This window comes from Aythya marila (assembly GCF_965140915.1).
Source record: "Aythya marila genome assembly, chromosome: 24".
Taxonomy (NCBI): Eukaryota; Metazoa; Chordata; class Aves; order Anseriformes; family Anatidae; genus Aythya; species Aythya marila.
Window position 1 is genome coordinate 844,427 of NC_139065.1, and position 16,259 is coordinate 860,685.

General features: G+C 52.3%; 2 protein-coding genes across 3 annotated transcripts; both read left to right on the forward strand.

The window, feature by feature from the left end:
• The first annotated feature begins 1,162 nt into the window (after window positions 1–1,162).
• LOC309886982 (C4b-binding protein alpha chain-like) lies at window positions 1,163–9,262 on the forward strand. Of its 2 annotated transcripts, XM_082778344.1 has the most exons (14): window positions 1,179–1,546; window positions 2,656–2,796; window positions 3,276–3,464; window positions 3,927–4,026; window positions 4,113–4,198; window positions 4,561–4,773; window positions 5,188–5,370; window positions 6,033–6,221; window positions 6,571–6,768; window positions 6,994–7,176; window positions 7,407–7,595; window positions 7,843–8,022; window positions 8,114–8,283; window positions 8,475–9,262. In XM_082778344.1, the coding sequence occupies exons 2-14, from the start codon at window positions 2,700–2,702 to the stop codon at window positions 8,628–8,630; spliced, it is 2,133 nt and encodes a 710-aa protein (XP_082634470.1). In that variant the 5' UTR covers window positions 1,179–1,546; window positions 2,656–2,699; the 3' UTR covers window positions 8,631–9,262. The 2 variants fall into 2 exon arrangements, with proteins under 2 accessions (XP_082634471.1, XP_082634470.1); XM_082778345.1 differs by lacking the exon at window positions 8,114–8,283 and having other exon boundaries at window positions 1,163–1,546.
• A 353-nt stretch (window positions 9,263–9,615) lies between these two features.
• On the forward strand, window positions 9,616–15,261 carry LOC309887157 (membrane cofactor protein-like). Its single transcript, XM_082778667.1, has 8 exons — window positions 9,616–9,854; window positions 11,370–11,546; window positions 11,722–11,901; window positions 12,367–12,549; window positions 13,069–13,257; window positions 13,505–13,684; window positions 13,893–14,092; window positions 14,333–15,261. Exons 1-8 carry the CDS (start codon window positions 9,779–9,781, stop codon window positions 14,501–14,503), a joined length of 1,356 nt encoding a protein of 451 aa, XP_082634793.1. The 5' UTR covers window positions 9,616–9,778; the 3' UTR covers window positions 14,504–15,261.
• Window positions 15,262–16,259: the final 998 nt, after the last annotated feature.

Consider the following 16,259-nt stretch of genomic DNA (forward strand, 5'->3'; position numbering starts at 1 on the left):
CTGGGGGCAGTGGATGCTCTACCCTGGAACTGCTGCTGCTGCCAGCCCACTTTACTAAATAACCAATTTAAAGTGTTTTTTTAATTATTTTTATTTTATTTATTTTCTGTTGGATCAATTGAAATTCACATTTTCAGGTTTCTTATGGAGCTGTTATGGTAAGAACATATTTTTCCTTTTTTTTAATTCCTTAAAACACATCTGTCTTCCATCAGAAAGTTAACTGGTGTTATGAATCTCTGGTTTCCAGCCTCTGCAGCTGGAAGCCAGCCTGTCCAGCCATCCAGTCCCTCCACCTTTAATTTTAGCCAAAGCCTGAAGAGCAGCAGCAGCAAGGTGGTGTGTCATGGATGTGGTCAAGGAAAAAAACCTTTTATCCTGCTTACCCTGACTGTGCCTCGGAGCAGGGGGTGCCTCGGGTGCTGCTGCGTCCTGCCTGGTGCTCACAGTGGCTGAGAGCCCCCGGGGAGGTGACGGGCACGGAGCCGCTGAGCTTTCAGCATGCACGGGTGGGCTTGTTCTGAGCCGTCCAGGAGAAATAAATCAGGCAAGCCAGTGTTTGGGTTTGAGATTAACTGGGTTCTTGTAAATGGTTAGTGGAAGTCACTGCGTGCTCAGGGTACGCATCATGAGCAAGCCTCAGCTTGTGGTGCATGGGATGGCAGCGTTTGGGTGGGTTTTAGAGTCAAATCTGCCTTGTGTTATGGCCTGGGCTCAGGAGAAAGTTAGGAAGGTAACATAGATGTACATCACTGAAAGTGGGAATGCAGTAAATTTTCGGGGAGAAAAAAAAAGCCCAGATCCGACAGAACAAACAGCTAAGTGCAAGAAACGCAATGCAGGGTAATGGCCACTGTGGAGTTCGTGGTGGCAATGCAATCCTAAATGAAACTGTGCAGCCAAAGTGCAAAAGGAGCAAATGGTTGTGGCCTCTGCCAGGACTGTTACTGGAAAACGGGCTGGCAGCGGGGCTCAGCTGCTTCCCATCGCTGACCTGGGCACTCCCTGGGGCCCCGAGCGCTGCCGAGTCCGGTGCTGGCTCTTTGGCCACTGTGACTTCAGTGGGATGAGAGAGGGCTGAGGAAACCTTAATTCTGAGGCTGGCCGTGAGGCTTTTGGGTCAGGAGGCACGAGCCATGGTGGAGCTGGGGTGAGCCTCTCGAGGAGGCCGTGGAGCGGTGCCAGGCTCTGGGTGCCTTCACCTCCAGATCATTTCAGCGCAGCGCTGGCAGCTGGGCGCAGAAAGCAAACGATTTCACCATCCGAGTGGGCTGCATTCAGCTGCCTACAGTGCCTTTCGTTTCGTAGGCTGAACAAACGACTTCCTTCGTGCTTGGAAGAGTTAATAATTTATAGGCGAGCTGGCACAAGCCCGGTGTCTGCAGAGCTCGGCCCCGGCTGCGTGCGGCCGTCTCTGCGCGTGTAGGCGTAGCGCGACGCCTCCCGCAGCTCGGCACTGCCCGGTGTCAGGGGCAGCGGTGAGGAACTCGCTCCTCTGCCTCCAAGGAGCCCAGGCTGGTCGGCTCCCCCACTGACGGACCCCCAGGTAAGATGAGTTGAGCCACCCAGCTTCTGGTGCTGTTGCTCTCAGAGCTGTGTTGGAGTTTTGCTGCAGCTCCAGCGGGCACAAGGATGAAGGAATTCAGCCAAAAGCTGTGGTAAGGACGGAGGGAAAGCCAGAAGTGTCAGGTTTAGGGTGAAGGGGTGGAAAAAATAGGGGTGCAAGCTGATTAGAAAGAGGTGCTTTCCTTTCTTTTAGTTACTAATTGGTTGTAAGGGTCAGCTTTGGTCAAATTCTGTGCAATGTAGAAAGCATCAAGAAAGACTGCTTCGTTTGCAGAAGGAAGGCAGGCACTCACTGCACAGTGCTGGGAAGATTTAGGTTCATAAAGGATGATGCTGGGTAGTTAGAGATTAGAGAAAGTTAGAGAGGGTTCTGCCTGATCTCCAGCACAGCCAGGTTAGTCAAATTGCACTTAAATTCTGTTCCGTAAAGCAGTCTCCTGAATGACTTGCATGCTTCGGAGCCTTCCTTCAACTGGTAAAATGTGACAATCTGCGCAACCCTTTTGTGCATATACTTGTAGCTTTCTGCTTAGATATTTTTTCCTTTCTCTGCATGTAATTTGTTACTAGGAGATTGTATTGACTACAACAGGAGGATTTCTCCTGTGTGTGGATTTGCTTCCTGGAGATCTATTGCTAAAGCAAAATGTTTTGTCCTTAAGTTAAGTTTCAAGGTAATTTTTCTGGAAGGATAAATTAATTCAAACGACCCTGCAGGTATTAATTTGGCTGTTTGGCTGGGAAGAACTTCTTACTGGTTTTAGTGTTCTTAAGTAAACCCAACAAGCTATGAAGTATTTGTTACAATCAAAGTGGAGCTCTTTTTTTTTTTTTCCCTATCTTTTAAAAATTTTAATTAAAAGCTTCTCACACAATGTGAGTGAAGGACTAGCGGAGGAAAGCCTACGGGATGCTTAGCATCCACAATTGGTTTCCCTGTTCCCGTGCTGCCTCTTGGTCATGGGCCAGTGAGGGGCTGTTGCCAAGCTTCTTGTCCCCTGCTGGGGCATCTGCAGCTCCTCGTTCCCTCCTGCCCTATGGGCACTGCATGGAGACAGAACTTCGTTCCCCCCCTGCTATTTTTCACAGGTGGTTGGCCTAGAAAAAGAATGTGGTAACGTCTGCAGGCTGGGATGAGGATGATGCCAGCTCCAGGGGCAGGGAGGCTGAGGGGCCGTGCCGCTGTCCTCAGGCTGCTCCTCGCTGCTGCCCTCGTTGTGGCCGTGCAGGGTAAGTGAATGTAAGAGGGGAGAGAGCCCATCAGATAAACTGAGCTCCCTCAGAGGGAAATTGTTTCCCAAGGTTCACAGACCGTTGATGCTCCTCATTTCCTCGTTGTTTTGCATTTCAGGGATTTGGTCAGAAATCATCCTCCTCAGCCTTTTTTCCTTTCCTGTGCAGAATGGCTGTCAGGTTACTCTAGCTTAAAAAGGGGCACTGGTTTGGAGATAGGGAGCAGTTAGTCTGGACTTTGGCTACAGCCTTTCAAACTGCTGGATGAAGTGTGAGGAGCGAAGAACACCTGGGGTGATGCTCCTTCCCTTTCCCTTGTGGCTGTCCTGAGTCACAGACTCCCTTCCTCCTCTTTGCCTCTAGCTTTAAGGGGTGTTAAGGCCACCAAAGCCTCCTTGCCTGGACCTTCAGAGCAAGGCAGACCCGAACTCCCATTTTTTTTCCCCACATCTTTCTGAGGGTATTTCTGCTGGCAGGTTCCTGCAGTGCTCCGCCACGTATCCCATCCGCAGAACTGAAGGAGAGCTACCAGCACATCACCAAATTTTCCTACTCGGACAGGGTGGAATACACCTGCCGACCAGGTTACACTAAAAGTAAGCTCCGGGCCAGCCTTGTTTGTGGAGAGGATGGTAGGTGGAGAGGACCGACCGACTTCTGTTCACGTGAGTACATTTTCAGTTGATTTTGATTCTGTGCAGGTGCTGTCAGCATCCCAGGGGCTGTGTGGGGTGGCAGGAGCTGAGCGAGGGTGGCACAGCACCGGCAGTGCTCTGCTGAGCACCAGCAACGGTGGCAAGAGCTGAGATCTGCTGCCTTTGACCACTGACTCTGACTATATTCAAAGGCAGGTTCTTCTGCTCAGGCACTTAGTAACTCTTAGTTCAAAACAGGTTTTTTAAACTGTCCGTAAGAGAACCCTTTAGCTGTAAAGAAATGCTTGGCAGAGGTCCTGCAACCTCCCTTAGGCTGCAGGGGCTGACTGCAGGTCGTGATACAGGGTAGGATTTAGGGCATGAGGGTCGTCCATCCCCTTGTTAAATATTGGAGGGGTCTTCTGCTCTCCTGCTGGATTTTCCTGCTCCTTCAGGAGCCAAAGCCCTCACCCCGGTCCTGTTGTCCCTCAGCCAAGCCATGCAGCTACCCCGGAGACCTGGCCAACGGCAGACTTGTGGAAATGGAGCAGTTCACCTTTGGCTCAATAGCCAACTACAGCTGCGACATGGGGTAAGCCAGCAGTTGATGTTTTAGGCAAAATCAAAAAAATCATCACTGAGCTTGACAAGAAATTCCCTCCCCTCTATTTCACACAGGTACAGACTGATCGGAAATTCCCAACTTCATTGCGTGCTTAAAAATGGGCAAGTTACATGGGATGGAGACGTTCCCTTCTGTGAGCGTAAGTCGAGTCCCCCAGCTGAGCTGCTCTTTAGATGGTACTGGGGATGCAAAGAGAAGCAGTCACTTTACCCCGCGGAGGACTTTTGTAATTCATGGCCTGGTGAAGCCTGGAAAAACATTTTTTCTTGGTGTTTTTATTCCTGTGTCACCCTGTGAAAAAGTCGAAGCAAGGCAGCTGCGTGTAAGAGGGATTACCCCAAAGCCACCCAGTTGCGAGGCAGAGCTCTGCTGAGTAGGGCCTGGCATGTAGGGGACCTGCCTTGAACTTCTGACCCCTCACTCATTGTATTTCAACTTCTCTTTTACCAGACCTTTGATTAAAAGGAGTCTTTCACCTTTTTTTTTTTTTTTTTTTTTTAGCAATCCCATGTTCACCCCCTCCAAAAATAGAGAACGGAGAGCACAACGGAGGCGACGTTGCCGTCTTCAGCTACGGCTCCTCTGTCACCTATCAGTGCAACTCTGCTCGCAGGGGGGAGAGAGCCTTCTCGATGGTGGGGGATCCCTCGATTTTCTGCACGACTGTGGATAACATGAACGGCGTCTGGAACAAGCCAGCCCCGGAGTGCAAAGGTGAGCAGCAAAGTGCCCAGGCACCGCAGCAGCACCAGCTGGGGCTGGGGACTTTGGGGCTGGACCCGATGATCTCTTGAGGTCCCTTCCAACCCCTACAATTCTGTGATTCTGGGTCTTATCTGAGCTTTGGGAAGAAACAGGGTGTCAGCAAAGAATTCAGAAATCTGCTGTGGTGCCTGCTGCCTTTCCTTTGCTCTTGTGCTTTGCCTTAATAGATGTGTGGAAAAAATAAATAAATAAATATAAAATGCTGTAATATAGAATTAAGAGTTCAAAAATATCATGTCAGCCTGCTACCTTGTCCTGTCCATTTTCAGCCCTTTCCACAAATGTGCGCTACGAGAAATGCTTTTAATAACCTCCCCTGTAAGCGTGGCTGCCCGCGGGCTGAGCGCTGGCATTTCTCTGCAGTGGTGGGCTGCGAGCACCCCCGGATCGAGAACGGGAAGCTGCTGAGCGGGTACAGGGCCGAGTACACGTACCGTGACACCGTCATGTTCGACTGCGAGTTCCGCTACACCCTGCTGGGCAGCGACACCTCCACCTGCAGCGAGGCCGGGAGCTGGGAGCCGCCGCTGCCGCTCTGCCAGCGCAGTGAGTGCCCGACCCGCACAGCAGTGTGCAGGGCTGACAGCAGAGCCTCCAAGCATCAGCTGGCAGGACTTCATTTTTCATAGTTATTTGTTTTATTTTACTTCAGTTCACTTCACTTTAATTACCTTTACTTCACTTTATTTTTTATTTTATTCCTTAGCAAATCTGTTGTGCCACGGTGGCTTTTAATTTCCTCTTTCCTGGCAGCATGCTGGAGATGATACAGGAATGGGATATAGGAATGTAGGTGTAGGAATTTACAACTTCAGGCCATAAAAGCTGAAGTCTTGTCCCGCTCAAGCTGCTGAACATTTCTCAGTAGAATTCAAAGCGACTAAGCTGACCTTTCTATATTTAATATTTTTAAAGGTCATTGGCAGGTGAGGGCAGAGCCTCACACAGTATAAACTTCGTTAGAAATCTCACCTCATTATAACATAGTAGTGTAAATTACTGCATGGTCTGAAACTATTTGTACATTTTCATTTATTTCTGCTGCATTCACTCTCCAGCATCACTGAACTCAGGCAATTGCCTTAAGTGGATCTCAGAAAGAACAACGTGAGCCCCTGTTTTTCCCCAAATTCTCTTTTCTGCATGCTGTTACGGGCCTCACTGGTTTATCGCTGGCAACGTCCTCAAATGGCTGATTTCACTCCTAGGCAGCTGCGATGACCCTCCTGACGTGTTTAGGGCTGTTAAAGCGAGACTCGCGGGCAATTTGTTCCCTGCTGATACTGTGGTTACCTACGAGTGTGAGACGGGCTACGAGTTCAGCCCTGGAGAAAACACGCGGCACATTAAGTGCCTGCCAGACCTGACCTGGAGTGAGGCTCCCTCTTCTTGCAACAGTGAGTGCACGTCCCTTCAGCTTCATTTCCCATGTGGTTGGGCAAAGCCGTCCCCAAATAAATAGTCTGCAACCTGCTTCATTTACCACCACGTCTAAGGCATGGGCTGGCTTGGTGCTGCCCCACCAGCAGCTGCCAGGGCCCCCAGGAGAGGAGGAGGAGGAATGAGTGTCCAGGAGAGCTCCTGATGGGCCTGCCTTGCCCGTCAGCTATTGTGGGAGGATGTGATGACTTGTTGTGTATGCCCAGAAAATAAAACTTCCTCTAGGAGTGTCAGAAAATGGACATTTGTTTGTCTTACAGAGCCTTTGCTATGATTTCTCTCTTGCTAATATTCAGCATTTCTCAGAAATTAGTTGCCCGGATCCAGTAGTCGCGAACGCAAGGCATGTAAATGTGTGGTATAAACCCGTCAAATACATGTATGGAGACACCGTCAATATCAGGTGTAACGAAGGCTATGCTATCCAGAATTATGGCAGCAACGTTGTGCTTCAGTGCACAAACAAAGGCACGTGGGATCCGGCAGTAACAGAGTGCACCTCAGGTAGGCAGCGCTGGTGGGGCGTGTTGGCTGGCTGACTGCTGATTTCTGCCTTCTGCAAAGATTTGGGTCACTCTGTACGGTGTCCCTGTCTGCTACCAGCACTGGAAAAATGTGTGCAGAAATCTACAAGCCTTAGATGCTGATAGCTGTCTTTTCCATAGAAAGCTTCTTCGCTGGAGTTCTTTCTGAAAATATATGAAATCCTTTATTTTCTTCTGTTTCTAGAACCTCATTGCCCACAGCCCGTTACTGACCATGGGCGAGAGGTTTATAAGAGCAAAAACGACTACAGCGTCGGGACCCGCGTGAGGATGGCGTGTGATGAAGGCTACGTCCTCAGAGGCGATGAGCAGATCGAGTGCATGGCTGACCAGAACTGGACTCCCTCGGTGCCGTTTTGTGACAAAGGTACAAGCACAGCAGCAGCATCGCCAAGGAGAAATCGTGGGTGGTGGAAGGGGCTGCGCTGGGGCCTGACCCAGCAAGAAGCTGGGCAGTGACCCCACATGTGTTTTTGTTCTTACAAGCATGAAGTTGACCCCTGCACTGATTTCTGATTTGGTTCTCACCTGAATGCGACAATCACACATTTTTTTTTAAGTTTTATTTATTTTGTATCAATTCCCGTTGTTTCATAGGCTGTGACCCCCCTCCACAAATCACCAGCGGGCAGTACATGGGCTCAAGATCAGGGGCCTTCCCCTACGGATCGGAGGTGACGTACAGCTGTGCCGCGGGTCTGTCCCTCATCGGGGACAAGTCCATCTACTGCACCTCCACCGACGGGGAGAACCTGGTGTGGAGCGGCCCTGCCCCGGAGTGCAGGGGTGAGTCGCTTCCCTATGGGGTCACGCTGGGACCTGGGTGCACAGGGGGACCTGGAGCAGGGCTGCCGGCTCCTCCTGCTTCCCCTGCAGGCTGTGGCGTGAGCTCGGCACCTCGGGGCTAGTGTGGAGAAAGGAGACGCCGTTTCTCCTGCGTTGGGTGCCCCAAAGTGCTCAGGGCGAGCCCCGCTTTGTGTCCCAGGGCAGGGCGGCACCCGGCCTGACGCAGCCGTGCGCGCTCTGCCCGCAGTGGTTCGCTGCCCCAGGCCTGATGTCAAGCATGGAAGGATGGCTCCACTGAGACACACGTTCCCCTACGGGGTGTCCGTGCACTTCTCCTGTGATGAAGGCTTTGTGCTGCGTGGTGAAGCTGAGACCCAGTGTACAGCTGACAGCACCTGGCAGCCGCCGCTGCCCTCCTGTGTTGCAGGTGGGTCCGGCACCACGCATCCACCACCCTGGAGCTGGCAGGGCATTTTCTCCTCCTGTTACATCATTTTTGCCACCTGTTTTCCTTCCAGTTCAATGTTCCGTGCCACAGACTGAATGGCATATGAATTTGCCCTCCTATAAGCAAACGTACAAGGTGAATGACATCCTGTACAGCCCCTGCGGGAGTGATAGGTATCCTCCAAAAAATTTTCCAAGCACCTGCTCAGCTGATGGCACGTGGATACCACCACCCAAGTGTGTGAGTACCACTTTCTGCCCAGGCTTTGCATTTTGCCCCATTCGTAGCCTGGAACAGCACCGGTCTGACTTCATTAATGTGCCTCGTTACCATAGGGCTGGCACGGTGGCGGGGCTGCATTAGGAGGGGGATGCGTCCTGCATAGGTCCCTGCCGTGTAGCCTCACGCCCTCTGTCTTGGTTCTTTTAAAGAAAACGCTTCTCACGTGCCAGAAGATTCTGCAAATCAAAGAAACTTTCCTGTGCGGCGTTCCTCTGAATGAACTGAAAACTTTGCTGGAGGTGCAGAAGCTGTACCTGGAGATCCAGAAGCTGGAGAAGGAGCTGGGAAGCAGAAGCAGCAGCTGACTACTACAGCTGCTTGATTTCATGAGAACCTCCTCCTTTGCGTGACGAATAACGTGATGACTGAGGATTTTGTATGACCTTGTAATTCACCCTAATACTTAAGTAGCCAGAAAAAAAAAAAAAAAAAAAAAAAAAAAAAAAAAAAAAAGTTGGTGAAGGAATAGATTTTATTTTTTTTCCAGAAAAGGAGTCAGAAAGTCTTTTGGCTTGTTCTGCTACAGCTCACTGGGTTAGGTTTGTACATCACTTCATACACTTTAAAGCTTTACTTTTAGGTATGTTTGTTAGCCTCTGTTCACATACATTATGTGCATTGCTGTGAACAAGTGTTTAACTGCCCAGTTATCTACAGCCTTCAGAACTGCTACAATGAGGAAATCTTCATAGCCTGTTTTCTAGCAAAACAAGAAGCCCAAGCAGGACAGTTCTGATGGAGCAGAAGTGCCACTTGCTGCTTCTTTGTGTGTCCCCCCTTGCACCAAGAGCAGTTGTTGGAAATAATTTCAGCTGCTTCTTTCTTTACAGTTTAATTTCTGCACTGTCCAGCAAAGGGGAAGTGCTCCACTGACATGGATCTTGTGATCGGAGCAGTATTCCTTCTCTGACAGATTAAAATAAAGCTGCAGTTCTGATGACAACTGCGTCTTGTTTTCAATAACTCTGTCCTCTCTGCACTAAAGCAAGGGCACGTTCTGTACTCTCTGCTTGCTCAGACACAGTTCTGCTGTTTCCCAAGCACAGCGCTGCCTGGAACAGGGTGTGCGAGGCCATCTGCTGCCTGTCCCACTGCCCCTCCTGGGTCCAGGTGAAAAGACAAAGGGAACACACAGCTCTTCCCTGCATGCCCACCAGCAGCTCCTTCTGCTCCAGAAACGAGGCCAGCACGGTGCAGAGCAGCTCTAGCCACAAATTAGCTTTATTCCCTGTTGTGCCCACCGCGGAAGAAGGCAGAGCAGCGTTCCTTCCCTTACTACAGCCTCGCTGGAGGATGCAGGGTGGGCAGCCCTCACCCCGAGCAGGACAGAAGCACCGCTGTGCTGTTGGCGTGGCTGCCTGGCCTGGCCCCGACTTCCTACAGCTGCTTCCCCTTCCCCGGGGCTCCTCGCCTTCCCCGGCACAGTCGGTGCTCGCCCAGCAGCTCCTGCACCATGCGGGTGCTTCGCGGCTTGATGGGGCCACTGCTGGCAGTGGCAGTGCTCGTGCTGCAGCCCGCTGGGAGTCTCGGTGAGTGTCGCTCCCCTGCCCAATTCCAACGCTTCCATGGCTCAGCTTTGCTTTTCAGTCAAATGGGGAATCATCAGGCTGGGAAAGTTCAGCGGGAGACCTGCCTCTGGCTGGAGGTGCTGCTGATTTCTTTCTGATGTTCTGGCAAAGCTGCCCTGAGCCCAGTGCTCCTGCTAACTGCGCATTTCTCCCGCTCAGATGCGCCTCTGGATGCTCGCAAAGAGCCACCCAAAATTCCCAAATGCTTTCCTGTAGTCTGGCTCCCCCCAGCCCGCACCCTTGCGAAGTAAGGCAGCTCAGGGGCTATAAGCTTGTCTCTGGGGTAGCCCAGGGCCAGGTCCTTTGTCTGCTGAGCTTTTCACAGGCTGAAGCTCAGGGCTTTATTGCAGTGAGCACATCAGCCTGGGGCTCACTTATCTGTGTGGTAGCCGAGAAGTTGTTGCCAGGGTCAGAGGATGTCCTGATGTTCTGAGGCTCAAGATGAAGGTAAGTTGGGGAGACTCAAAAAGAAGTAATAGTCTGTATCATTTAATTACAAGGGTCATAGTTTGCAGTTTGAGCAGTGTCAGGAGCGAGGCTGATGCGTAAGCACGGAGGTAGCCTGCAGACATCCTGAAGGCAGCTGGCCCCTTGTTGTCGTGCATCCCACAGGCTGGCTGCAGGCGTGAGAAATGGAGGTTTGCTCGCTAATGACCCTCAGAAGAGGAATAACTCGCAGTTTCTGCCTGGAAGTTGACATTTGCTTTGAAAACAGGCTTTATAGGAAACTGCTCTGCTGTGCCAAGTGCTCCCCACTGCCTCCTCTGCCTTGTGCAGCTGCTGCCCCCAGCTGAGCACTGCTTTGCTCCTGTTTTCTTTAACTCGTGGTGATTCTCAGACGCCCCATGCCCCAGCCAAACCTTACCACTGGGGTGCAGATACCTAAGCTGAGATCTGGGGAAGAAACAAGCAGGTATGGGGACTTTCCACTGAGTGCAAGCCTGGGTAGGGTATCGAGGGCAGGTATGCTGGTGCATAAGGAACTCTAGGTTTATCCACCTTTAATTTTCCCCTGCTATTACAGTTTGTAACCAGCCCCAGGATGTTTCTCATGGCAGGTACAGTAGCCAAAGAAGGTTTTTGTTTGGGCACCAGTGATGGACACATGGGCTGGAGGTTAAGTGTTGTTTGTGAGCCTCTCATTTACCTTAAAGCTGGAGGCAGGGCTCCAGCACAGCAGGGTCGCCCACCCAGGGCATGCAGCGTGGTCATACCCCAAGCTGCCGGAGCAAGTGGTGTTAGGAACAGGCAGAAATAGAGATCGGTTGTCTGTGAGCAATGGAAGGGCTACACCTCTGCAGTCCTGGTGATGACAGCTTCTCAGGCATGCTCGTTAACGCTTAATCTCTCTGCCTCGATTGCTGCAGTTGTTACCCTGATCAGTTTACCAGGTGGGAGTGCAGTGACCGCAGGTCACCGCAGCTGCGATCAGTAAAAACACCCCCACAAAGTCCTTGTCTGTCCTCTGCTCTGCAGAGCTGCAGTGTCAGGTCCCACTTATCGCACACGGACGGCTGAGACCCGTGCAGAACTTCACCTCGGGCAGCGCGGCCATGGTCGAGTGCGACGCTGGCTACGTCCCCGCAGGCACCGGCACCGTGCGGTGCCTGTCCAGCGGCAGGTGGCAGCCACGGGTGCCCGCCTGTGTCCCAGGTACGTGCAGGTTCCTCTTCTCCTTAATCATCACCTGTGTGTCGTTTTGTGAGCTTATTTTGCTAAAAGTGTGTTGGGGTGGGATGGGTCCTGCCAGAGGCAGGGCTCAGCCCTATCCCCAGTGGGTCCCGGGGAGCCCCGGTGGCTCTGAGCGTCCTCCCTGCCCCGGCACCAGGTCGCTGCCCTTCGCCTCCTGCCCTCAGCTACGCCGACCGAAGCCCTCAGCGCGAGTTCCTGGTCGGTTCGACCGTCACCTACTTCTGCAGAAACGGGTACACTATGATCCCTGAAGTATCTCCGACAATTACTTGTCTCAAAAATTTCACCTGGTCCTCAATCCCAACGCTTTGCCAGAGTAAGTGCCCCGTTTTCTTTGCCTCACCAGCAAAGCAGCTATTTAATGATGGGGAATACCATCATTTTCTAAACATCCACCAGCAGTGCAGTGCCACAAGGCACAGCGCTATATAGCAGTGTTTTGGCTCTCAGTGATAATAATTTTGCCGTTCAATGGGTGGCATGGATGAAAAGGAATATCTGAATCTCATTCTAATCATTTAGTCTTTCAAACAATGACAGTAACATCGTTCCTCCAGTGCCATCTCTAGCTAATTGCGGGGTTCATACAGCTCTGCCTTCCAAGAGAAATGGCTGTTATCCCATAATTGCAGTCCCTGAGCACGCCAGGGCTGGCTGGGGACGTCTGGTAGGGTCCCTGGGTTAACAAGCCACCCCAATGGGGAACACCCCGGTGTGGATATGTCCTGTAAGCACTGTGTGACCCCATCCCTGGAACCTTTCTGATGCCGGTGTTCCTCAGTGGTGCAGTGCCCGAACCCCACCATCAGCCACGGGCAGGAGATCAACGTGAAGGACGCCAAGTATACCTTCGGGCGCCAGGCAGCGTTTCAGTGCGACCCTGGCTACGTGCTGTGGGGCAGCCGGAGGGCTCAGTGCGGGTCTGACGGGACGTGGAGCCCCCCCATTCCGTTCTGTGATAAGGGTGAGTCCGGGCGGTGTCTGCTTGGGGTGGAGCTGGGGACTGCATCTCCATAGCCTGGGGAAGAGCAGTTAGAAAAATGATATAAATCTGAAATCTCTGATCGGAAAGGGCCGTGTTAGAAGGGGTCCAAGTCACAGCATTAAATGGCTTTAATGTATTTGCTTTCTAATCAAGGTGCTGTGTAACGAGCCTGCAGCCACTTTCTTAGAGGACTGTTCAGGGGTTTATAATGCTGGAAAATCCCTGACCCAGTTTATGAGCAGGCTCTTTTATCATGAGGGAGTGGAGGGGATGGAGACCCACGCTGTGGTGTGGGGTTGGTGGGTGAGGGTGCGTGGCTGCTCCATGTGGGAGCACCGGCAGAGCTGGGGCTGAACCTGGCGAGGAGCTGGGAGACTTTGAGCAGAGCCTGGCCAAGCATAATACAGAGACCTGGCTCCTCCTAGTACTGCCGGCACTTCTCCACCTGGTGACAGACCAAAAAACAGCTTAACTTTTCTTTTCTCCTCTCTCTTGCAGTCTGTGACCCCCCTCCTCAAATCACCAGCGGGCAGCACACGGCCTCGAGATCGGACCTCTTCCCCTACGGCTACGAAGTGAAGTACAGCTGTGCCACGGGTCTGTCCCTCATCGGGGACGAGTCCATCTACTGCACCTCCACCGACGGGGAGAACCTGGTGTGGAGCGGCCCTGCCCCGGAGTGCAGGGGTGAGTCGCCTCCCCATGGGGTCACACTGGGACCTGGGTGCACAGAGGGACCTGGAGCAGGGCTGCCGGCTCCTCCTGCTTCCCCTGCAGGCTGTGGTGTGAGCTCGGCACCTTGGGGTTGGCATGGGGAGAGGAGACGCCGTTTCTCCCACGTTGGGTGCCCCAAAGTGCTCAGGGCGAGCCCCGCTTTGTGTCCCGGGGCAGGGCGGCACCCGGCCTGACGCAGCCGTGCGCGCTCTGCCCGCAGTGGTTCGCTGCCCCAGGCCTGATGTCAAGCATGGAAGGATGGCTCCGCCGAGACACACGTTCCCCTACGGGGTGTCCGTGCGCTTCTCCTGTGATAAAGGCTTCGTGCTGCACGGCGATGCTGAGACCTGGTGTGCGGCCGACAGCACCTGGCAGCCGCCGCTGCCCTCCTGCGTCCCAGGTGGGTTTGGCATCGGGGTGCAGCACGGCTTCGTCAACCCCTCCTGCACACCCTGGGGGTGTAACTTTGCCTTAATGTTTGGTTTTGTGACTCCGTAGACTTAAGTTCACCTGCACTGATTCATTCTTCACTAATTTCATATTTTTTTCCACCAACATAACGATGATCCCCTGGCTGTGCTGCCCTCTGCTGTGTGCTTTACTTTCAGTTCAGTGTCCGGAACCGCAAGTTGTCAATGGAAGGCTGAAAAACGCCCGTGACAGTAAAAAGTGGTACCCAGCAAACACGACTGTTACTTTCGAGTGCCTCCATGGGTACCGATTCTCTGATGGAGGACCTGCTGCTTTCGGAGACACCGAGACAGCCACGTGCCTGGCTGATGGCAACTGGACACCGCTGCCCAAGTGTGTAAGTGGCATGGTCTGAGTTTCTGGGTGAGTGCTGCCTGATTCCTGATATAAAAAAATTATGGTCTGAACCTCTTAAAGGCTTTGGCTTTATTGCCGTGATGTGGGATGCAGGCTGCATTAGGGCAATGCAAGGCAAATTGGGCAGACAGGCGGCCTCAGAGCTGCAGTGTTTGGCTCTCTGTCCACCGCCGTGCAATCATACACGCCTGTCTCTGCTTTTTGTTCCACTTTTTTACAGAAGAAGCAAGGAGAGGCTGATATTTGTGAAGAGGCTGGGCATATTAAAGCGGCCTTTGAGTGCGGTGTGCCTATGGAGGAAGTGAGAACTCTGCTGGAAGTACAAAAACTATTCCTGGAGATTCAAAAACTAAAGGTCGAACTCGGGCTCTCAAATAAGATCATCCTGTAACACACACTGTAATGAATCACCTTTCCTTTGGACACAGTTCACGCAGTCAGAGCATCTATAAGAAGACTCTTAGTGACTCCATAGTTCATGCTTGTATGCACAGAACCAGAGAAATAATAAATAGTGTTTGGGAGGTTGCTTTTGTCACGCTAGGTGCTAGAGCTCAGGGAGGGTTTTGCTCTGTTCCTTAAATCCACAGGCTTGATTTGCTCTATAACAAACCATTTTCACTTTTCATTTTAGCAAGCGTAATAAGGTGTTATGTTGACCTTCCTTGAGTCACGGAATAAACCGTGCTAGGCCAAGGGCAGTGGAACCGGAGCCCAGGGAAGCAAATTCCTGGCAGAGCCGAGCTGCCGGCCCCTGGAGGCGGCTCTGCAGCAAGCTGCTGCCCGGCAGCCCCTGCCCACTGCCCGGCGTTAGCACACCTCACCTGCCCAGAAATAGCCCGGGAGTGAATATTTAACTGCGTCATTTCCTGGTGACCCAGGTCACGGCTTCTACATGTATTCATCTAGCTAAGGGCAGTTATATTTAAGTGTGTTAGAGGAGGCTTGCAAAGCCTATTTGCTTATCCCTGGGATTTAAAAGAGGCAACAGGTTCTGGCAGGGTGCTGCTCTTGACAGATAGCTGGGTTGGTGTCATCTTCCACATCCCTGTGTTTGCAAGCAATTGCTAAGAATAGATGTTGTAAGTTTAAGTGGAACGAATCAGACAGCAATGATTTTTCTTATTCAATAAACGATCATCCTCTCGCTGTGCCCGCGTGGTGAAGGAATCAGGCTTTCTGTTCAGGTGTACGATAAAAATGGAGATGTAAGTGTGTGCGATTTGTAATCCCTCACAGCGGCCATAGGGCCGGCAGGGTTTTGCTGTGGCCAAGCAGTCCTGCTGGCTGAGAGCCGAGCCTTGGTGTCTGGGGAGGGCACGGGGCAGGCAGCAGGGCTCAGCGGGAGCCGGGAAGTGCTCAGCTCCTGCCCAAGAGATTTGCAGCGGTACATCCTGGTGAGTCGCACGCTTTTAGGAGTTACCAGCTCTGCTTTCAGGGTTACTAGAGCCCAATGCGCAATGCCCTGGGAGGAGATGGCGTCTCCCACAGCATGCACAGAAGGGTGCCTCGATCATACATCCTGTGCTTCACCGAGGTGGGGCGAGGGGACACGATAACGGGGGGCAGAGCCCGGTGTCAGCCGGAAAGCCATGCTGCGCCCCGGTGCTGCACCCTGCTCCTCCCACGCTCTGCACACCTCTGGCTGCAAACAAAGGTAGAGCATCGCCACGGGCGGTGCTCGAAACGCGTCAGCAGGAGGGAGCTGGGAGTTTCTAGCAACGTGCCGGAGTGCTCCTAACAGACGTCAGGGGATGTTTCGGAGCGTTAGTCAGTGCACAGATGTATCCGCTCACAGCCCATCCTAATTGCACAGCGCCTGACTCAGGCAGCTAGGAAAAAATATCAGATAATAAGATAACAGGAAAAAAAGGTAACACTTTTATTTTGCAGTTCGCCGACATGGAGGAGCTGTGCTGTGTTACCTGCCAGCAAATGACTAAGCAGGCATTTTTCTGCCTTAGTTACAGCAGGCGTGGAGGGCTTTTCTGTCCTGGTAGTGTTTGGTTTTGGTATATCCATGCTAGTCAGGGCTTAATGCAAGTCTTGGGACAAAGAAAAGGGCTGAATTACCCCCCCCCCCCCAGCCCCTGTGTGGGGCAGGAGGACCTGGAGGCTTTGCCTGGGCCCCCCGGGTGACTGCTGTT